This window comes from Hemicordylus capensis, chromosome 9 (assembly GCF_027244095.1).
Source record: "Hemicordylus capensis ecotype Gifberg chromosome 9, rHemCap1.1.pri, whole genome shotgun sequence".
NCBI classification, from domain to species: Eukaryota; Metazoa; Chordata; class Lepidosauria; order Squamata; family Cordylidae; genus Hemicordylus; species Hemicordylus capensis.
Window position 1 is genome coordinate 6,583,695 of NC_069665.1, and position 23,628 is coordinate 6,607,322.

General features: G+C 46.8%; 1 protein-coding gene and 1 long non-coding RNA gene across 3 annotated transcripts in view; one reads left to right on the plus strand and one right to left on the minus strand.

Moving 5' to 3' along the window:
• The first annotated feature begins 1,920 nt into the window (after positions 1-1,920).
• LOC128334261 (heat shock factor protein 4-like) overlaps positions 1,921-23,628 on the plus strand; it is a 36,120-nt gene continuing 14,412 nt past the window's right edge. The window contains exons 1-8 of the mRNA XM_053270816.1: positions 1,921-2,043; positions 5,573-5,681; positions 7,790-7,917; positions 15,141-15,265; positions 15,700-15,775; positions 17,529-17,596; positions 21,965-22,064; positions 22,696-22,820. Of these exons, the coding sequence (XP_053126791.1) occupies positions 1,921-2,043; positions 5,573-5,681; positions 7,790-7,917; positions 15,141-15,265; positions 15,700-15,775; positions 17,529-17,596; positions 21,965-22,064; positions 22,696-22,820 (854 nt within the window). The remainder of the gene's footprint in view (positions 2,044-5,572; positions 5,682-7,789; positions 7,918-15,140; positions 15,266-15,699; positions 15,776-17,528; positions 17,597-21,964; positions 22,065-22,695; positions 22,821-23,628) is intronic.
• LOC128334265 (uncharacterized) lies at positions 2,698-18,374 on the minus strand. Of its 2 annotated transcripts, none has more exons than XR_008311236.1 (2): positions 18,189-18,374; positions 2,698-3,640 (listed from the first exon to the last, which is right to left on the minus strand). It is a non-coding gene; the product is annotated as an uncharacterized LOC128334265 (long non-coding RNA). The 2 variants fall into 2 exon arrangements; XR_008311235.1 differs by having other exon boundaries at positions 17,978-18,374.

Here is a 23,628-nt window from a genome sequence, read left to right on the forward strand (position 1 = left end):
ACAGAGCCCTATGGTTGTCTTTGGTAGGATACAGGAGCGGGTTACCATGGCCATCTCCTGTGCAGTATGAGATGATGCCTTGCAGCATCGTCCTATATCACTGCTGCCCAAAATAGGTGTTTCCCATAGACTAGGAAACATACTTTTTGGGGATTTGAACCGGCAACCTCTGGCTTGCTAGTCAAGCCATTTCCCTGCTGTGCCGTTAGGTGGCTAGCTTGGCTTTTACCCGGGGTTAAAGGTGCTGCCAGCATGCCATTAACTCTGGCTCCCTGATCGTGTGTGAACTTGGGCTGCTTCCAGCCCGGCCACACACAGAGATGGGAGCCTAGAGTGTGTGCCCATCTCCTTCCGGAACCCCCCCACTGCACTTGGTGAGTGGTGCATTGTGGGATGCCTGGAGGCCAGGACGTGTTGACCCAGCTTCCGGAGTGGTACACTGCTCCACAAGGTGCTGCTTGTCCATGTTGCCAGCAACATATATGTGCTCGTCTGGGGGGAGGTAAGATTTGAGCAGCCTTCCTCCTGCCTGCCTACTTCCCCACCCATCCGGTTGTGTGAATAGCCCCAGTATTTTCTAAGAGGGGTCTGGTCCATTTTCTAAAATTTCTCGTTTGAAAATGTCAAACAAGCTCCATTAATAAGGTAAATAAACTAACACCATTCATCCCCTTGCCTCTATATACATTTAATGCCCAGCAAAGTCCTTGCTCCCCCAAACAAGCTGGTCTATAGCAGTGTTCCCTCCAACAGGGATTCCCGGATGTTGTTGACAGACTACAACTCCCCATATCCCCAAGCAAAAGCAATTGCGGCTGGGGATTCTGGGAGTTGTAGTCGACAGCATCTGGAAAACCCTGTTAGAGGGCACACTGGTCTAGAGTCACGGATGGATGGATGGATGAACTACGAATACGACAAATATTTATATATTGCTACTATGTATTTATATATTGCAAATAAACTTTCAACAAACATATTTATTTACGGTACAAGACCAAATCAACAAAAGTTCCCAAAGCGGTTTACAAAGATACAAATAAACAAATAAAATGGCTCCCCTGTCCCCAAAAGGCTCACAATCTAAAAAAGAAACATAAGCCAGCGTGGTGTAGTGGTTAGAGTGCCGGACTAGGACCGGGGAGACCCGAGTTCAAATCCCCATTCAGCCATGAGACTTGCTGGGTGACTCTGGGCCAGTCACTTCTCTTTCAGCCTAACCTACTTCACAGAGTTGTTGTGAAAGAGTAACTCAAGTATGTAGTATACCGCTCTGAGCTCCTTGGAGGAAGAGCGGGATATAAATGTAAAAAATAAAATAAGATAGAGACCAGCAACAGCCACTGGAGGGATGCTGTGCTGGGGATGGATAGGGCCAGTTGCTCTCCCTCTGCTAAATAAAGGGAATTGCCACTTTTAAAAGGTGCCTCTTTGCTCAGTTAGCAGGGGTCTGACTGACTGCGGGCCTAAAAGAGACATGTCGATTCACCTCCTTCAGGTTGTGCAAGCAGGAGATGAATTAGCAGATGTCCCCCTGGGTGCTTTCCAGTGGCTTGCTGACCCCCTGGCCCACTGTGTTTGTGCAAGCAAGTGTATTCCCTTTGCCTGATGCTGCATCTCTATTCACGGCATTGTGGGATCAAATGCGGTGTGCTTTCATGCTGGGCATTGTTCCCCAGGGACGGCCCTCTGCCCGTGCATTGTGTTGAGCTTGGCAGGGAGCCAGCAGTGCTGCTGATGTGACTCGTTGTTGGGGCTGTGGGTGGGTGGGTGGGTGAGGGGGCTGGGAGGGTGTTTTCTCAGCTCTGCCCAGATCACCGAATGGCTCTGCCTCCCTCTGACACACGGAGAGAGAGAGAGCAAAAGCACTGCGGTGGCAAAGAGATGGCTCCAGCGTAGTTAGAAGAACACTGCCAAACCATGCAGGATTCACCCGCTTCCTTGGCTATGGATGGCTACTCCAGTAATGTGCCAGCATTTCTTACCAAGCTGTGGACCCTGGTAGAAGATCCAGAGACCAACCATCTTATCTGCTGGAGCATTGTGAGTACAGCTAAGGCTGGAAGCTGACACCTTTCCGTTTTTATCTTGCCTTCTGGTTTAGGGCTCCTCCTGACACATAAATGTAAAGTGTGGATGTTGCACATAATTACAGATGCTGATATCATGCAGCTACATTTGTCAGGGAGTTGGGGCTAACTGTGTTCAGTTGAATGTATGCGCTTGGTAGAAAGCTGGACCTATGGTTGAATAGTCTGTGAAACTGCACAATACATTAGGCCAGGGGATCTCAAATTTGGGACCCCCAGATGCTGATGAACTACAACTCCCATCATCCCTGGCTGCAATGGCCTTTGAGCATCATGGCAAGGGGTGATAGGAGTTGTATTCCAACAACATCTGGGGGCCCAATTCTGAGAACCCCTGCATTAGCCAGTAGAGCACGACATGTAGCTCACAACCTGTGCACTAATATGATTGTTCCCCTGGATCAAAATCGGCCCTTGGCCCAGCCTGACTACAATCTGTGCCAATTAGTGTTATGGCCCTGGTTGAGAACGATACTGGTAAAGCAGGAAGCTATCTTCTTGTATAACATTGTAAGACATCTTAAACTGCCCAGATAACATTGTGCAGTGTAGTGCGTTTTGAAACAAATCGCCTGCATCTTGAAGAAAATCTGTGCTAGGAATTGGCCAAGATTCAGTGACTTTATTTGTTACTACAACTAGGAATATGTATATTCCACTTTTCAGCAAAAGTTCTCAAAGTGGTTTACACCGAAACTGCTCAGAGATGTGAGTTTGGGATGGCATATTTTGATTAAGTGCCGTCAAGTTGGTGTCGACTCTTAGCGACCACATAGATAGATTCTGTCCAGGATGATCTGTCTTCAGCTTGGCCTTCAAGGTCTCTCAGTGGTGCATCCATTGCTGTTGTCATTGAGTCCATCCACCTTGCTGCTGGTCGTCCTCTTCTTCTCTTTCCTTCAACTTTCCCCAGCATGATTGACTTCTCAAGGGAGCTTGTACATATGCTAAATAAATGGAGAGAAAAATAATCAATATGATGGTTGGTCCCCTGTGCCCAAAGGGCTCCCAATCTAAAAAAGAAACACAAGAGAGACCCCAGCAACAGCCACTGGAGGGATGCTGTGCTGGGGTTGGACAGGGCCAGTTGCTCTCCCACTGCTTCATATAAGAGAATCACCACTTTGAAAGGTGCTTTTTTGTTCAGTTAGCAGGAGATTGTTGTATACTGCCTTTCATAAAAAATATTAATCCTAAGGAGGTTTACAGTATTTTTTTTAAAAAGTACAAATATATTAAACAATTAAAACAATACAAATATTCAATTTGAATCTTAAAAAATACTTTATTTAAAAGGTTAAAAAAACCCATATACACAGTAAAACACAGATTTAACTAGTGAACAACATGAATCTAGACCTATGTCTATAGGCATTTTGCAGTTGTCGAATCTACTGGCTGACAGGAGCAAGGCAGACTTAACTCTGTGTGGTTGATCTTGGAAGCGCATTCCATTTTAAGCGTACTATTCTCCAACTTCTGGGGCTGGGAATTGGCAGGCTTACAGAAGGAGGTTGTGCTTTTCACCCCATATTCCCAGTGGCTTTGTACTGTTTAAACAAGCAGAACATTTGTTTTATTTAGGGTGATGAGGATGGATGTAGTACTTCAAAATAAAGTGGTCCCTCAGCTGATCTGAAATATAGGGAGATATTATTATTATTATTATTATTACTACATTTATATCCCACTCTTCCTCCAAGGAACCCAAAGTGGTGTACTACATACTTCAGTTTCTCCTCACAACAACCCTGTGAAGCAGGTTAGGCTGAGAGAGAAGTGACTGGCCCAGAGTCACCCAGCAAGTCTCATGGCTGAATGGGGATTTGAACTCGGGTCTCCCCAGTCCTAGTCCAGCACTCTAACCACTACACCACGCTGGATATTTGGACCAGTGCTAATTTTGCTAGTGTACAGATCTCGTGTTCAAATTTTGAGCCCATCTTTCCCAACTTTATATTGTATCTCCAACCCTCCCCTCCACCACAATGAGTTATCTCAACATTCTCTTTATGCCCTCCCAAGTGTTAAACTCAAATGATAATGATGATGGCTATGCAGTAACAATTGTTCCCTGGGTAGCTAGCAAAGTAAAACAGCAATTGAATAAAACATACAATTAACAGCACTGGGGGAGAAAAGAGAATTTTGTTAAAGTTTTTTAAAAAACTTTCTAAAACTTTTGTAAATGGCCTGGCCTGGGTGAACAGAGAAACTTCCATCTGGCTTCTAAAAGGGCAAAATGATGGTGTTAGGTGAGCCTCACTGGGGAGGCTATTCTACTGTATTCTAAAGTCAGGGGTGCCACCACCGAAAAGGCCTCCTCCCCAGTAGCCAGCAGCTCGCCACATTTGGCAGGGGCATTGATGGAGGCATCGAAGGGCTTTTCATGCTGCTGCAGAGGTGCCATGGTAGCAAATTTTGTGTTGGGGGCTAAATAGCCACTTCAAGGGGAGTGATTTTTTTTAGTGGGGAAAATAGTGTGGAAGCATTAAACACCCCTACCTCTGCACTATGGTCCTCCCTGTGAACGGGGGTCCTCTGCTTAACCAGTTCTTTTAGAAAGGTGAATTGTAGCCTGGAGAATATTTGTCAGGAGTTGAGACACTCAGGGAACAACATTTTTGCAACCAGAAGCTGACAAACCTATTTACCAGCAAAAGATCTTATGAGTGGCCATCACCTTATTTTGGTAATACTGTAGACCATCCTATGTTAGTGTTCTGTAAGTTAATGTCCATACTGAGACTGCAGTCATAGGCATATCTGCTTGGGAGCAAATCCCACTGAGCTCAGTGGGGCTTGCTCATGAGTAAGCATGCAGAGGATTGTGCTGCATGACCCATCATAATGAGCTACTAATGGACAAGGGTCTGGTGATCCACAACCATGGTTATATCTTGGTTCTACGCAATGTTGTGAACCTCTGGCTGCATTCGCATGCCACATGGAATTGCAGGTCCAATGGACCCACGGTTCTGCTCCCCCTACTCTGCTCCCCCTACTCTACTACTTCTTCTTTCTGCATTTGGGTGACAGGGAGAACATCCTCTCTGCTGTCAAAAATAAAAACCTAAAAACACTTTAAAACCACAGTCCAGTTAAAAAGCTTGGGTGGAAAAGAAAAAGTCTTTAGAGACTCTTAAAAAGTTGTCAGAGATGGGAGGCTCTTATTTCAGTAGAGAGCGCATTCCAGAGTCTCAGGGCTGCAATGGAGAAGGCTAGTCCCTGACTCCCCAAATAGCCACCAGATGAGCCGGTGGCAACTGCAAACTAACCTCTCCAGATGATCTCAATGGGTGGCAAAGATGACATTCTCCTGAATTGCAATCACAAGCGTGCAAACGTCTGATAATGCTACATGATGCCAGTTTTCAATGAATCCAGTTTCACGGTTTGACGGAATTTTAATTTGATTGTAGAGCTTCAAATTCGTGTGCAGGAAAGAAGACCTGACTCTGTCCAGCTTCTTGTCTTTTTAGAATGGTACCAGCTTCCATGTTTTCGATCAGGGCCGGTTTGCAAAAGAAGTCTTGCCCAAGTATTTCAAACACAACAACATGGCCAGTTTTGTGCGACAACTGAACATGTGTAAGTAGCACTAAGATCGGGAAGCTGCAGTCTTGTGCATGATGCACGCATGCATATTTCTTTCCTTCTCCTCCATTGCACCTTACATCCACACAATATGAGCATTGCCGGTGCAGGGGAGTCTGGAAAGAATGTTGCTTCTTTATGTTGTGGTGGCATAGAAGTACAATCAGTCTGGTCCAACAAATGGGAGAGTCTTGTAGGTAAGGCCACGTTGTCCATGAGTCAGGTGCAGAAATCTGATCACAGTGATGTTGGGCAATGTCTGCCTCGCTAGAGATGGAAAATAGATGATAGCATTGCATGTGCAGCTGAGCTTTCTCCGTGTTATCACTCCTCCTTTATCCCTACCCCTGAACAACTAGGGTAAAATTGCAGTCATTTTTGCACAGAAGAAAGGGTTAGGGTGACAGTAAAGAGATGGTTGTCCTCTCTCCATGGAATAATTTTTAAGAACAGCCTTGTTGGACCAGACCCAAGGAGGCCCATCTAGTCCAGCATCCTGTTCCAAACAGTGACCCACCAGATGCCTCTGGTGACCCCACAGGCAAGAGGGGCTCCTGCTGTACAGCTCCTGCTGTAGCTCCCCTGCAACTGGTATTTAAGAGGCATCTTGCCTCTGAGGCTGGAGATGGCCCATAGCCCCCAGACTAGAAGCCATTGATAGACCAAATTTGTCTAAGCCCCTTTTAAAGCCATCCAAGCCTGGTGGCCGTCACCACATCCCGTGGCAGAGAATTCCATAGATTAATGATGCACCGTGTGGAAAAGTACTTCTTCTTGTCGGTCCTAAATTCCCCGACCTTCATTATGGGGTGACCCCTGGTTCTAGTGTGGTGAGCGAGGGAGAAAAATTGCTCTCTGTCTGCCCTCTCCACTCCCTGTTTGGAGGACATTCCTCTAGTTTTCATTTCCATTCCTCTGGCGACACTCATTAACATTTTATGGCACTTCTTTGTGTTTTAAAACTTCTAAAAACTGTTCAAGCACCATTGCAAATTGGGCTACTGCAGGCCTGAGGGTCAGGACCATCAAAGCAGGAGAACGCGAGGAAAGCTGAAGGTCGTGCCGTGCTGTCACCTCTTTTCCCTCTGTAGGGGTGTAGACCTTTTCAAAGACCACCATGAGCATTTGTCCCTTCCAGATGATACCAACCACCTCAGCTGGCTCATAGACAACAGTCTTCGCCACCTGTGAGTGAGAGGACATCAAGTTTGATCCATGTGGATTCTGGCCAAGGTCACTTGATGCATTATTCAGAGACACACCCAGATCACCCAGTGGGGAACGGCAACCAGTTGTGTTTCCCAGATGAATGTACCTTAGGACACGCAGGTTTGCAACAGTGCTGACTTCAGGAATTTAGAGTCTCATAGGCAGGGGACCCTCAGTTGGAACCCCTTGACCTGGAACATCAGAAGCTGCCACATACTGAGTCAGACCATCGGTCCATCTAGCTCAGTATTGTCTACACAGACTGACAGCAGCTTCTCCAAGGTTGCAGGCAGGAATCTCTCTCAGCCCTACCTGGAGATGCCAGGGAGGGAACCTGGGACCTTCTGCATGCTAAGAAGATGTTCTTCTAGTCAGCTGTGGCCCCATCCCCTAAGGGGAATACCTTACAGTGCTCACATGCTGGAACATAGGAAGCTGCCATATACTGAGCCAGAGCATTGGTCTATCTAGCTCAGTATTGTCTACACAGACTGACAGCAGCTTCTCCAAGGTTGCAGGCAGGAATCTCTCTCAGCCCTCTCTTGGAGATGCTGCCAGGGAGGGAACTTGAAACCTTCTGTTCTTTCCAGAGCGGCTCCATCCCCTGAGAGGAATCTCACATCAAGTCTCCCTTTCATAGGCAACCTGGGTGGATCCTGCTTAGCTAAGGGGACAAGTCATGCTTGCTGCCATGGCAGATCCTGCTTAGCAAAGGCTGCTGGGCTCGGGGCCTTTGCCAGCGCCTGACCTCTCTGTCCTGTTCAGCTGATTCTGGGTCACAAACCTGTATCTGCCACGTTCCAGACATTTACGGTCTTAGATATGCGCCCCATGAATGTAACATGTGGATTGTCTGTCTGTGCTTCTCACGAGTTTTCCATTTGGTCATTTAGATGGCTTTAGGAAAGTGGTGAATATTGAGCAAGGGGGACTTGTCAAGCCCGAACGTGATGACACGGAGTTCCAGCACCTTTATTTCCTGCAAGGTCACGAACACCTCTTGGAACACATCAAAAGGAAGGTAGGACAGGCACATGGCATTGGTACTGTTTGGCTCAACCGTCGAAAGCCCTAAATGGCTTGGCCCCCATGTACCTCAGGGACTGCTCCCATCTGAATCGGCCACCTGCCTAGATCAGCTGGGAGAGCTCTGCTCCGCGTGCCGAGACCTACCGAGGCTCGTTTGCGGCACACGTGGGATGGGGCCTTCTCAGTGATTGCCCCCAGGTGGCAGCACCCATTCGCAGTTGAGCTCCACATGGCTCCCTCCCTCCCTTTTTAATGCAACTGGGTTTTTGTTCTGTTTTAGCAGTTCGTGTTTATTGAAGCTTTCTCACTGTTTTTATCCTGGGATCTTCGGACAAAGGGTGGTATATATATAAAAAGTAAATAAAACTAGGCAAAGTCTGCCAAATTAGTGTTGCCTGCTTTCCATTTCCCTGAGCGGTAGCATGGTCCACAACAGTGTGATGGTTTTAGTTTTCCTTGTGAGGAGATACTATCATGTGTTAAATATATATTTATTTATAAGTGCCCAGTGTTGCTTGGACTTATGGTGCGAGTTTCATGTCTTGTGGCTAAACCTGTTGTATATCCACCTGTCTGTCTGTGCGAGGTGGTTGCCGGGGTTCCTGGGCAGTGTACTCTCTAACAGGGATTCCCAGATATTGTTGACTACAACTCTCATACTCCTCAAGCAAAAGCCATCACAGCTGGGGATTCTGGGAGCTGTAGCCAACAACTTCTGGGAATCTCTGTTAGAGGGAATCCCTCGGTACCCTATGTTACCTGTAGGGTCCTAGGAAGTCATCATGGTGTGAGGTTTCTCTTTGTTGTTGCATCTATATGTTTTGTGGATATATCAATTGAATATCCACCTGTCATTGGGGTTCCTGGGTACCCTATGTTACTTGTAGGTTCCTAGGCAGTTGCTGTGAAAAGTTTGGTGCCAATAGATCAAAGGGCATTGGAATGCATAGGGAACAGACGGACAGACAGACATTCTCTCTCTATACACACACACACACACACACACACACACACACACACACACACACACACAGTAGGTGGAAACAAGCTTGTGAATGAATAAGCAATCCTAGTATGAAAGAGGTATCACTCTGCAGAAAGCAATACCAGTCCTCTCCCAGTCTTCAAGGGGACTATCTAGAAGGCAATTTATTCTGACCTGAACACAGATTCTGATGGGAGATTTTACAGGGCATCTGCATGATGTTTAAACATGTGTACTTTTTTAGTGGTATCTGTTGACCATCTGCTGACAAGCAGGTGCGTTTTTCAAATCACAATAGAAGTAGTATTGAAAAGGCACAGGTTTTTCATGGTTCGTCAGCAGATGGCGCTAAGAAATCATGAGATGTGTTTAGACGTTGTGTAGACCAGGGATCCTCAACGTTGGGCCCCCAGATGTTCTTGGACTTCAACTCCCATAATCCCCAGCCCCAGTGGCCTTTGGTTGGGGATTATGGGAGTTGAAGTCCAAGAACATCTGGGGGCCCAACGTTGAGGATCCCTGGTGTAGACACCTCATCAAATCTCCTCATTTAGAATGTGTGTTAATGCTGGAATATATTGCCATCTAGGCAGAGCCAAGAATACGTCTTCCTGCCCATTCCAACAACTTTAACAATCTTCTAAGATCCAAGGCATACCTTTTTTAATATGAAAATTTTGAGGCATGCTTCACTCTTAAACCTGAAAAACACCCTTTGTGTTTCTGTATGAGTCACTGATTGGATGGAAGCTACCCCATGGTATGATTTACATGAGTCCACATTTTTTTGTGAATATTGGTGGTGGTTAGAATCTCCCATGTGGGAGGTCCAGGTTCAATTCCTGGCCAATGCAACCAGTATCTTGAGAGCTGGCATGGTGTAGTGCAGTGATTCTCAAACTTGGGTCCTCAGGTGTTATTGGACTTCAACTCCCATAATCCCCAACCAAAGGCCACTGAGGCTGGGGATTATGGGAGTTGAAGTCCAATAACACCTGAGGACCCAAGTTTGAGAATCACTGGTGTAGTGGTTAGAGTGTTGGATTAGAACCAGGGAGACCAGAGTTCAAATCCCCATTCAGCCATGAAATGCACTGGGTAACTCTGGGCTAGTCATTTCTTTGTCAGACTCATTTACCTCACACAGTGAGGATAAATGGAACCATGTACTCTGGGCTCCTTGGAGGAAGAATGGGCTATCAATGTTAGTTGTTGTTCCCCCCCCCCCAGTTGGGTGGGGTGGTCAAGTTGGTCACCACCAGGCCAAAAGTGGTGGAGATCTGTGGCTGCACTTGGCGGCTGGAAAGGGTATTGGGGGTTTGCTGGTTCAGCCCTGTGAAGTTGAGGGTGTTCCCAGCACCATTTCAGCATGGCTGCTAAACCAGCCCAGGTTTAGCAGAGGATGATTCCTGGCCACCTCGGCAGCTTCAAGTTAGGGAGGAAGGTATGGGTTGGCTCATCTCACTTGCCAGTGGGCAGTGCCCTACTCAGCAGGCAGTGGGGGGCTGTTAAGTGGGGGGGGGAGAAAATGTTAATGCAGAGATGTGTGTTGTGTAGAGATCAAATGGGCATCCTCCTTTGAGGGTGGGTCATTTTGCTGTGCCTTTGGTACTGAGAATGATCAGAGACGGCGAAGGAATACCCACCCCCAGCAGAAGCTGATGGGAAGAAGGAAGGGCCAGAGCAGAGATCCAGCAGGGAGCTCCTTCCTGTGAGTCTGCTCTTAGGCCTCACAAGTAGCATGCATCTTAATTTCCTGCAGCAAATCATTGGGGAATGACGGACTCAGGAGATTCTTGAGTTTGGTCAGAAAGAGAGAAAAACTCTTTTTCTTTCCTCACCAGCTTGGATTGTAGTCGAAATCTGTTCTGCTCCTTCTGCCCCACCAAAGAAGTGGATTTGTAACTCTTTCCCAGCTGGCTTGCATTGCTCATGAATGAACATCTGAGGCTGGTACCCAGGCCATAGCAAAGCCAAAGAGAGACTTGAGGGTCAGACTAACTAATACTTTAATCCAGGGTTTCTCAAACTTGGGTCCCCGGATGCAGCTGGACTACAACTCCCATCATCCAAAGGCCATTGTGGCTGGCCATAGAGGAGACGCAAAGCAGGGACAGTTAAGGGGACCATCACTAACTACCTCTACTCCCAATGCCCCTAGTGGTCATTAGGTTAGTTGGTGCAAAAAGTTGATGCTCTGGAACTCCATCTCCAACAAATGGTAAAGTAAAGTTGTGCCATTTAGTTGGTGTAGACTTCTGCTGACCACAGAGCCCTGTGGTTGTCTTTGGTAGAATACAGGAGGGGCTTACCATTGCCATCTCCCACACAATATGAGATGATGCCTTTCAGCATCTTCCTATATTACTGCTGCCCAATATAGGTGTTTCCCATAGTCTGGGAAACGTACCAGGCAGGAGTCTCTCTCAGCCCTCTCTTGGAGATACTGCCAGGGAGGGAACTTGGAACCTTCTGCATGCAAGCAGGCAGGCAGATGCATATGAGGAGAGGAGAGTTAGGAGAGGAGAGCTGGTCTTGTGTTAGCAAGCATGACTCATCCCCATAGCTAAGCAGGGTCTGCCCTGGTTGCATATGAATGGGAGACTTGATGTGTGAGCACTGGAAGAGATTCCCCTCAGGGGATGGAGCCTCTCTGGGAAGAGCAGAAGGTTTCAAGTTCCCTCCCTGGGAGCATCTCCAAGATAGGGCTGAGAGAGATTCCTGCCTGCAACCTTGGAGAAGCTGCTGCCAGTCTGTGAAGACAATACTGAGCTAGATAGACCAATTGTCTGACTCAGTATATGGCAGTTTCCTATGTTCCATATCTAGGGAAAATAGCACCTAGGGCAAGCACTGAAATTGCACCCCTGTTCAAACATCTGACACCCATCTTTCAGATAACTTTACCATCATATTGGCTGAAAAATACTCATTTTTTTTAGCTCGTTAATCTTTTAATATTTCAAAAACTATTTAGCAGTAGACGTAGCCAGACCAAAAAATGCTGGAAAACTACAAATTTCAGTATGCGGGGGCTCATGAAATACCCCAATACTATGTGGAGGTGTACTTGGAAAACTAAACAGAAGTGCCTGTCTAATTCTCTACTATGCATTGTAGCATCACCATTACATAAGTTTTTAAAATAAATGGAGAATTTGACTTTTCCCAGATACTCTGAAAATAATTAAAGGATATGCAGAGTAAACTGTGTCACTGCTTGGAATATATTCTATTTTATATATCTATAATATATTTCAGAAAGACAGTTAAAATGAGAGAAAGAGAGCAAGAAACTCCCAGTGGGCCTTAATACTAAGGATTTCACACTGATTCAAAGACAAACTCACCATTATAGTCATATTATTAAGACATCACATTTAACTCACTTATCACAAGAAGCAAAGTAGAGCAAATGAATACAATCCTAGCTCATAAGCTTCAGCTCAGTATTCACAAGCCCTGATTCTCTGTACATAGTGCCAAACTAAATATGTGTACAGTGACTTATATTATATTAAATTAACAAAAAATTTTTAACCTGTAGCCCCTTCAGGGGGCTTCCTAAAGGCCATGGTGGGGGGGGTCCTGCAAAGGTCCCCCCACTGGCCTCTAGGCCCTCACAGAGGCCATTTGAGCATGTGCGGTGGCCATTTTGTTTTTGGTGGCCATTTAAAAAATTTTTAAATTTAAAAAAATGGTGCCCCCTTCAAGTAGCACCCGAGGCACGGGCCCTGCCTGCCCCACCATAGATACGCCCCGGCAGGTGCTCTTCCTATAGTGGCCCCATCTCCTAAGGGGAATATCTCACAGTTCTCACACAAGTGGTCTCCCATTGATATGCAACCAAGGTGGACCCTGTTTGCTACCACAAGACCAGCTCTCCTCCAGTCCAGCACCACTGATGAGCCAGTCATTCCAAAATGGCGTGCTTCAGGAAATTATGATGCATGCTACTTGTGGGCCCTAAGGCCACACACTCCCTACTCGATCTCTGCATGAGTCACTGCTCTGGCCCCTTCCTTCTTGCAATCAGCTTCTGCTGGGGGTGAGTCAGCTCCTGTTCTGAGCATCTTTGCAGTCCAGGACAACTGTGGCCCAGAGGCAAACTTGCCCTCTTTGGTCTGAGCTGGGTCGGGAGGTGGGGATGCTCCCTGACTCCCTGTCCTGCCAGGCCTGGAAGAGGCTTGTAAACTAGGGAGACTCATCATCTCTCTGTTTTCCAAGCCCTCTCCGAGGCGCTGCACGACACTCCAAAGCGCACCCTTCCCTTCTTCAAGCTCTAGCAGGGGTTCAGCAACATCTGGAGTACCGCAGGTTGGGGACTAATTTATTGTGGCTAGGGATGATGGGAGTTGTAGTTCAGCAAGATCTGGAGTGCTACAGGTTAGGAGCCCTTGAGAACCGATGTTCTTGCTACAGTAAAAATAATACTTGCAACTCATTCTCAGTTTTTAGCTTTTTAAAAAAACATTTAATTTGAAGCTTGAAACAACTCTGATTGTGGTTTGGGCTTGGATTTTTAACTTGCTTAACTTAATTTGGTTAGTTTTTATTAGTTTATTTTACATTGTATCTATTTTTATAAATATTGTGAACTTCCCCGAGCAGTAGTGTACTAGAGGGGTGGGATTTAAATATTTAAAATAAAATAATGAACTGAGTGTTTGTAAACTTTCAACATTTAAACTATGTTTTTGAAGTACACTTGCAAAAACTTGGGACCAGCTACATGTGACATTCGGGGACGCCACCGAAAATCCTGTGTTGTACTTCTTTTCACTGCTCTGTCCAGTCTACCCCTTCCTCGAAACTCCTCCCCTGAAGTAGCTGCCGATTCCTCAGTGGAATCATACTCAGATGTACTGTCGGTCTGGTCCTGCCAAGACACTGATTTTCTATATGGTTGCAATCTGCCATTATTCTTATTGTTAACTGTCCACTTATAAACATACCCACTGGAATAATCCTGCGCATCCCTGGAAATTTTCTTCTTCTTAAATTCCTTTAATTGTTCCATATACTGTTTTAATTCTGTATCTATATCCTTAATACGTGTATCAAAATCCTCCTTAACCATCTCTTCCTCCAACTGATTGACCGTAGTAACTATCGTGTTGTCGGTTGATGCCACTTCTTCTCTAGATTTCTCTATTACTAACAGCATCAAATCTAGTGAACATTTATTTAATATGGAGGCCCATTTACTACGAAATTCTTCATTAACAACGAATAAAGCTGGAGGTTTTTGAATTCTTAAACCTCTTGGGATTCTATTAGATTTGCAATAATCATTCAAAAACATAGCATGTAACTCATATTTAGTTCTTTTCTTCCTTAAATTGATTAACCTAACCCATTTCTCATTAGAATCAACTTTTGGGAGGAATTGAAGAAACACTTTTGGAGGATATTATGAAGAACTCCATACACCAGGGAAGAGTGACTTATATTTAGCAGATGGGAAGTTTATCACGTTTGTGACATAATAATTGTTCATGTATTTCTAAGGAAGCTCATTGTGAAACAAGGACTTATCGCGAAACCTTGTCAAATTAAGTGATTTATGTATATACAGTGATTCATATTTTAAGTGATTTATGTTAATTAAGTGATTTATGAAGTTACATTTATATGAGTATTGGCATAGGTGTCTTTTGTATGTGTTTATATTTCTCGTATTGGGTGGTATTTTTTTCTTTGTTACATGTGACATTAAAGCTGCCTTTGACAGGGTCATTTCTGTCCCCACTACCACATGTCACAATCCTGGGCTGAAGTGTGTGTGTGTGTGTGTGTGTGTGTGTGTGTGTGTGTGTGTGTGCGCGCGCACGCACATACACTCACACACCATGGCTATTTTTAAAAAACATACAAGGGCCATGTTTTTGTCAATTTCCTGGTTTTATATTTGGTTTAAATCCAGCAGAGACAGGGTGTCATGGCATGTATAGTTTGACCTGGGTTCCCGACCTTGGGTCCTCTGGTGTTGCTGGACTACAACTCCCACCATCCTCAGCCACAATGGCCTTAGCCTATGGTGGAAGTTGTAGTCCAACAACATTTGGGGACCCAAGTTTGTCAACCCCTGACTTAGATGCTCACTTAAAGGCTTCTGTCTACATTGCCGTTTTAAAGAACAACTAACTTTTGCTGGCTTTTGTGCCCCCTTCCAGTCCATAGCACATGGCCACCCTTCTACTTTCAACCGTTTCCTGTTGTTTGTCCAGGTGTCTGTTGTCAAAAGCGAAGAAACCAAGATGCGCCAGGAAGACCTTAGCAGGTTATTATACGAGATCCAGATCCTTAGGGGTCAACAGGAGACGATGGAGTGCCAAGTGCAGGACATGAAGCAGTAAGTGGATGTTGCGACAAGCTTATTTGGCCTTGCCTGTGAAGTGTTCTCAGTTGGACTACCAGGGCGCTTTCCAGATTAAACCATTGGTCCATCTAGCTCAGTATCGTCTTCACAGGCTGGCAGCGGCTTCTCCAAGGTTGCAGGCAGGAGTCTCTCTCAGCCCTATCTTGGAGATGCTGCCAGGGAGGGAACTTGGAAGGAACCTTCTGCTCTTCCCAGAGCAGCTCCATCCCTGAAGGGGAATATCTTACAGTGCTCACACATCAAGTCTCCCTTTCATATGCAACCAGGGTGGACCCTGCTTAGCTTAGCGGACAAGTCATGCTTGATACCACAAGACCAGTTCACCTCCCTAAACCTCATAAGGCAGTGCATGATGGAACTGGCTTAAAAGGCTGCACATTCAGTGTTGGGTTCTCTGTTCCTTTCAGACAGAACGAAGTGCTGTGGAGAGAAGTCGTGTGCCTCAGGCAGAACCATTCGCAGCACCAGAAAGTGATCAACAAGGTAATGTATGCCGGTGCCCATTGAATACAAAATGCAGTGGTGGTGGTACCTGCTCCTTCAACTCTTGGTGCTGGATAGGAATTGCATTGCTGGGAGGCTGAGTCCCTGGCAGCTGGCATGATACCGGCTGAAGAGGATTGGCGAGCAAAGCATTTCTCTGGGACATGCAGTTCTGTGTAGGCAGGCATGCCGGTAGATGCATATAGAATTGTGGATGCTTGCAGCCCGACTCTAGAATCCAGGTGCGCCTCGGATTAAGTATAAGGGTTCCAGGTGGCACGTGTGTGTGTGTGTGTGTGTACGCCATTGGATCTCCCATTGCAAGGATCTAACTCAGGGTATGCAGGCGGAGCTTTACAGATTCATTCTGGGCCAGCCAAAAAAGTAAGCAATGGCAAATATTGCAGAGGATGGAGATGCAGGAGAGGAACCTCAGAATCTGTCTTATACTGAACCAGACCCTTGGCCACCTTGCTCAGTCTTGTCCACACAGACAGGCAGCAGCTCTCCAAGGTTTCTGGCCGGGGTCCTTCCCAGCCCTACCTGGAGATGCTGCCAGGGACTAAACCTGGTGCTTCCTGGATGCAAGCAGATGCTCTACCCCTGAGCTACCATCACATCTGAGAACATAAGGATCTGCCTTTTACTGAGTCAGACCCTTGGTCCCTCTAGCTCAGTACTGTCCGCACTGACTGGCAGCATCTCTCCAAGGCTTCTGGTGGGAGTCTCTCCCAGCCTTACTTGGGTGCATGCCAGATTACACGCTGTTGAGCAGTAAAATGCTTCGGTTTGGCAGGATGGTTTTGAAAATGCAAATGGCTTGCTCCACCCTCCTATAATGGGAAAATGCAGCTATTTATTTGCAAAGCACATGCTGTTGGGGGTTCCCCCATTTAATCAGCAGAACACTAAAGAAGCTGCCCACTCCAGTTACAGAGTAGGAGGCAGAGTTTAGTGGTTGCAGCTACTTAGAGAAGACACATGGAGATCCTTGTAGAATACAATCCTAAGTAGATTCATTGGTGAAGTACACTTTGGATAGGAAAGACCTACATAATGAATAGGTAGGGAGAGTGAGAGAGGTTTCCATCTGTTCTCTAAGAGGAAAGGAAGGGATTCTGACTCAGCACAGGAAATACCTGAAGAGTCATATCAGGGGCCATAGGGTAGAGACAGGTAGAACAGCTAGGGCGGGGCCGTAGCAAGGTTGGGGTGGGCCCAGAGACAAGATTTTAAAATGCCCCCCCCTCACTGAAGCTCAGCTCATGAAGTAAAGAAATCCTAAATGAGGCTGAATAGTGGTAACAAAAAGCAGAGTAAAATTTGTGTGTGTGTGTGTGTGTGTGTGTGCATGCCACAATAGAACATCATCCTAAATTATTTTTTAAAAGGTTTTGTAAATTGTGGACGATGCAAGGCATTGAATGGTACTAGAGAAAGATGTGCTGTGCTTACAACCCACATCAATTTCGGAGGATGAATACAACTGAAGGAAGCCTGGGCGGGTGAGCGGCTGGGGGAGTCAGCCATGTGACTTGCCTCTGGGGGGGGCCCAAGGCAGGGGGCCCCCAGACAACTATCAGCCCTTGCCCTATGATAGTTACGCCCCTGAGCTAGGGAGACCCTCCCTCCCAGTGCCCCTAGTGGTCATCAGGATAGTTGCTGCAGAAGGCTGATGCACAGCACCGGCAGGCATGCCTCTAGAACTGCGGTGCTGAGTAACAAACGCCTGACTCTGGATTTCTCCTGACAGCTGATTCAGTTCCTGTTTGGCCAGCTGCAGTCCAGCCCCGGCAGCGCTGCAGCAATCAAGAGGAAGCTGTAAGTATCCCTCCTGGGAGGCGCGTGTCAGCAAGGAGCTGGGTGGGGCTGGCCCTGCCTTTCAAAAATGCCCGAGCTCAGCTCCAAGTGGCGTGGTGGGTCACCAGACCCGAGCGCCATGGTGACCGGGGATGAATGGGGACCGAACTGATGAGTCAGAGGTGCTGACACGGCCCATTCAGTGCCCTTGGAGAACTCCCCTGTCAGCTCGCTGTGACCTTTGTCTGGGTGATATGAGGCAGAGGATTGAAAGGATAACATTGGAAGGGGAAGGCGAGGCGATCGCTTCCATTCAAACAACATCGTGGGGGGCCCTGCTGGCGTTGGGGATAGAGAGAGGAAGAGGGAATTGTTAGAGAGATACTTTACATAAAAGCTTACCTTTTGAGAGGAAAAACATTACTTGCTTCTCAACACTGTCTATAGCTCTTCAAGAAAACATGATTTCAAAGCCGTTCACAAACGAAGGGCTTAGGAACATAGGAAGCTGCCATATGCTGAGTCAGACCATTGGGCCCTCTCGTGCAGTATTGTCTGCGCTGGCTGGCAGCGGCTCTCCGAGGCTGCAGGCAGGAGTCTTTCCCAGCCTTACCTGGGTGCTTTCCAGATTAGACGCTGCAGCGGGGTCACGACGTCTCTCTGAAGTGGGCTTCCACCCTTCCTGTGTTGTGACACTGCAGTCCCTACGCGGACAGCAAGATGCCGTTCAGATTTCCGATGCCTTGTTTCGAATTTAATTGCTGCGATATAGAACAAGGACATCGGATATCCGGCATGAAAAAATTGCTGGGTTTGGGGTTGTAGTTTTCACGAGACTGCTCCCCCTGCTGAGTGCTTTGCTATTTACATTTTGAATGCGATTTGTCTGAATGGAAGCATTTTGCCGCTGTTTAGCAGCTAACCTGGAAAGCGCCCTGGAGCTGCTATCGGGGAGTGAACCTGAGAAGTTCTGCATGCAAAGCTGATGCTTGACCCCTGAGCTACGGCCCCCATCTCCTAATGGAAATATCTTACAGCATTCACATGTAGTCTCCCATCCAAATGTAAACTGGGGCAGCTCTTGCTTGGTAAAGGGGACAATTCATGCTCCCCACCACAAACTATTTCCTTTTCCAAAAAAGCTCACAATCTGCGCATACACAGACAACAACACTAGCAAAAGCCAATGGAAAGATGCTGGGCTGGGTAGGGGCAGTTGCTCTCTCCCCCGCTAAGTGAGAACCACCACTTTGGAAGTTGCCTCACTGCTCAATTAGCAGGGCGAATAGGACCACTTAGCCACTCAGATACACAGCTGCACCTGACAGATGGTCAGCCTGCAGGCAGTGCAGGCCAGGAGAGTGAGGAGCAAACAGGGCTCCCGAAGGAGAGGCAGTTGGGTCTCCTTTGACGCTGCTCCCCACCCCTCATTAGGACAAGCAGCAACTCTCTATCGCCCAGTCTATGAATGCTTGGTTGGCCTTCCTGTTTCTCTCCCCAGGTCCCTCCCACTCTGTGGTGATCTCTCTTGTCGCTCTGCCCTTTTTATTAGAAATGCAGCACACACGTGGATAGCGGGAACCTCTTTATGGCAAAGAGCCACCTGGGCTCTCCAGCAGTTTGCAACAATAGCTGGATTACACAAAGTAGTGTTTTCACAGCATTTGTGCTTCCTGCAGACTCTGCAAATAACCCCTTTTGAGTGGACGGCAGGATTTCTCGACTCCATCATAACGGCACCTGCCACCTCTGACGTTCAGCCTGCCTTCCCGCTTGCCACATTCAAATCCGTGCTCTGGCAGTATCATCTCTGGGCAATCCCATGCCTCAGGGTGGCCACCTTTTAACCTCTTAGGAATGGAAAGGAAAGGTTGTGCCATCGAGTCAGTGTCGACTCCTGACAACCCCGGCGCCCTGTGGTTGTCTTTGGTAGAATGCAGGAGGGGTTTACCATTGCCTTATCCTGCACAGTATGAGATGATGCCTTTCAGCATCTTCCTATATCGCTGCTGCCTGATATGGGTGCTTCCCATAGTCTGGGAAACATACCTGCAGGGATTCAAACTGGCAACCTCTGGCTTGCTAGTCAAGTCATTTCCCCGCTGTGCCGTTAGGTGGCTGCAACCTATTAATACAATCCTGTTTTTAAAAATGCAAGAATTTCTGGTAAGAACTGATCTGCTTACTTTCCTTTTACTATAATCTTTATTGATAATTACCATCTTCACCAGTAAGCCCACCATCTTGAATTGGGATGGATGATATCATCACAAACTATGCTGCTGAGCGATCCTTGTGTGTCACTACAACTATACCAAACTTGGTCCAAATTGATTAGACAGTTCACAGATTAGCCCACTTGCACCTCAAACATTCACGAGTCTGCCATCTTGAATTGGGGAGAGAGAGGAAGAGATCTTAAGAAAAGAGGGCTAAAATGCTTGTATCAGTTACTACATATCACAATTTAGGAGAATCTAACTACCTCTGTGGCAAAACTTCCTCTGGTTGCCTGCAGTTCCACAGACATTATGTCCGAATGCAGGCAACTGGGGTTACATGTAGCAACGAACGGAGGGTTCAGATTTGGAACTTCAGTCTCAACCCTAGGGTTGAAGTGAGTTTTGACGTCGCAACCCGAAGTTCCAAGTAGCCTGAAATACGTCCAAATTTGTAGGCTACTTCCCCTAGAACTGGAATTGAGAGATGAAGCTCCTCCCTCAACTCTGGCGTGATTGCTGTGCAGGCTGTCCTTCAGGAAAGGACAGCCCACGGTCCCGCGCTACATGCAAATGTGACCCATATGTCTGTTCTCTGGTTGAACTGGAGCAAGATACACTGTAAATTAGTGGAGGGTTCCAGGGGCATAGCAAGGTTGAAGTGGGCCCAGAGACAAGCCATGCTGTTCTGGTAGCTCCGGGTCTTAACACCCACATCAATTTTGGAGGATGAATACAACTGAAGGAAGCCCGGGCAGGTACGTGGCTGGGGGAGTCAGTCATGTGACTTGCCTCTGGGCCACCCCCACAAGGCAGTGGGCCCCCAGACAACTGTCTCCCCTTGCCCTATTATAGTTATGCCCCTGGAGGGTTTGTTCACTTGGTTGGCTGGTTCTGTCTACATATGGACAGTGTCTGAGATCCTATCAAAGCGGGTGTTCAGCATGACGTGCAGCAGACCTCCTTAGAATGCTTTCCCTCTTGAAATAAGATCCTCCCCATCTCTGACAGCTTTCATTCATTCATTCATTCATTCATTCTATACCGCCCTTCCAAAAATGGCTCAGAGCGGTTTACTCAAAGAAATAACAAATAAATAACATTTTATGTTATTATTTTTTTGAATTTATTATTAAGTGTTGTTTAAACATGTTATTTATTGGAGTATATTTCTACCGCCCCACACAGAAAGGTCCCTGAGCAGTTTGACCGGCTCAGAGCTCTACTGTTAAAGAAGAGTCGAGTGAGGATTCCCCATCACCAGTAAAGGGGCGGGGGGCATACCAAGGGTGGAGGGGGGGGGTGAGGAAGTAAATAGCTACTTACAAGTGCCACCTGCACACCCCTAATAGAGACAATGTCCATGCCTTACTACTACCTACTATAGGAGAAGTGAGACTCAAGGATGGTTTAATATTAAGGATACCTGGAGACAGGTAGCAGGGAGTTATACAGAGTGGGCAAAGATCAGTTTTCAGAGTAAGAACCCATTTACGACCACAAATAAGGATCCTCTAAGAGCATTTGTTATATTTTATACTGAATCCAATACTACTAGTACAATTTAAGAGAGCGCTTCTTCTACACAATCCCCTTCGTCCACTGCGTTCGTCAGGGGAGGCCCATCTGTGGCTACCTTCAAGTCGTTTGGTGGCCACTCAGGGACGGACATTCTCAGTTGTTGCTCCAAGACTTTGGAATGCGCTTCCCGCTGACATAAGACTCTCCCCATCTCTAGCGGTTTTTAAAAGATCTTTGAAGACTCATTTTTTAAACCAGGCCTTTTAGCATTTGTAATCTTAAATATTGTAAATTGTTCTTGTTTTAGGCAGCTTTTCAAAGTTTTCATTGATTTTAATTGTTTTATTATTGTGAACTGCCCCGAGATTTTGGTTTGGGACGGTATACAAATCCAGTAAGTAAGTAAATAAAATACTTCTAATTCAAATACAGAAATCATTAACCTTGGCAAATGGCCCATTGTCCAAAGAAAACCTAAGTTTGTCTTTTTATTCCGGTTGGTTGGCAGTCCTACTCTAGAAACATTTACCGTCCGTTTGCAAAGCATTGGACTCCTGTAATGTTCTTGTGAGTCACATCAGTGGGGAGGAGAACTTATTTGGAGAGAACACCTGGAATGACACGTTTGTTGTCCTCCTCCTTCTGACAGACCCCTCATGCTGGATGATGGAAACTCGGCTCCCCCAGTGTCAAAGTTCAGGAGACATTTGTCGGTGGACCCCCTTCATGATTCCTACTTCATCCAGTCAGTAAGTCTGGATTCAAGCCAGCCATCTTGCTTACATTTCTAGTTTGATTTTGACCTTTTGGGAGGAAGTGGGAAAAAGCTCAACCTTTCTATCATGGCTGCTGCAGCACTTGGTCTGGAGATGGCCTCCCCGGCCTCCCCCAGATGCTCTAGGACAAGAACTCCGCCCCCCACCCCACCCCTAGCCCCAGTGGCCCAAGGCCATTTAGCTGCAGGGGGAGGTGCCGTGGCAGGGGCAAAAGATTAAAACTCTCTCAATCCAGATTGGGGACCTATGTGGCTGTTTACATTTTTTAAAAACAAAACAAAACATGCAAACAGTTATGCAATCTGTGCGTCCTCTTGTTTGGACCTTTATGGGATGGTTTTGTTAGAATCTCAATGGTCCCTCTTACGAAAATGCCCACAGCTTTCAATAGTGTGTGAGATCCCTCTACAAAGGTTGAACTATACATGTGTACCAGTGGGCTTTGAAGAGGCATGCTGCTAACCAGAGTGCCTCTTCTCTTAAAAAAACACCACCACAACAGTGCATGGGGGAGCATGGTTAGAAAGAGCTATATTACAGCCATATCAGGGTCTTAAATCTGTTTGTGTGTTGTTGTTGTTTTTGCCCCATTTGCTGGCTCCAGCCATCTGCAGAACCTGCCTCCTGCTTAAATAGCCCTGCCATTGCAGGAGGGCCGATCATATCGGATGTTACTGAAGCACCTCCATCAAGTGCCGTGGTCATGCAGCCTTCTCCGGACAGCGAGAGGTAAAACATTCAGCCGTACAACCCCTCCAGGCATTCCAAAATCCTCTTGGGGCTGTCTTGCTTTTTCAGGATATATAGATCAGTCCAGAGATGAGGGCCTGTTTAGATGTTCAGTGAAAGCTCCAAGTATCTGGTGATGAAGACTTGCATCCCATCACCTAAAAAGCAGTGGAGGGGAGTCGCAGTGGCCAGGAGAAGGCGGCTTGCTGTTCCCCTTCCACCACTTCTCCCCCGCACTCTTTCATCACTTTTGCATGCCCAGATGTTCTGGTTGCATGTCTGCTGTGGCTGGAAGAAAATCCACAGGAGGGCTGTTTACAGACAGGGCTGTTCCCCCAAATCTCCTTCGAAAGAGAGAGTGTGCGTTCACACACCAGCCAAACTTACCCCGAAGTCCCCTTGAGATCCTTGGACCCACTCCACACACAAATCGGGCTTTGTCTTGCAAATTCTAGCTTATCTCATGTTTCCAGGTTTTTAAAATGCTGGTTTTAAGCTCCCCCCTCCCATGGCTAGAAGGAAAACACGGAGGCATGCCATGTGAACTTGTTTCAAAACAAAACCCAAGAGTGTGTGTGTGTGGTGCTTCCCTCAATGCCACAAGTGTAATTCGAAGTGGCTTCACTCAGCACTTACCCCGCAGCATGAAGCCATGTGCGAATAACTCCCAGGAGAGTGTTAAATATCCCCTTCTCACCCACTGTTTCTCCCCTCCAACTTGCCCCCTCCCGCTGCCCAGATGTTTAGCAGGTTCCCAGACCTGGCTGGGTCTCCACCATGTGCCCCTGCAATGAATCCAGGCCATTTT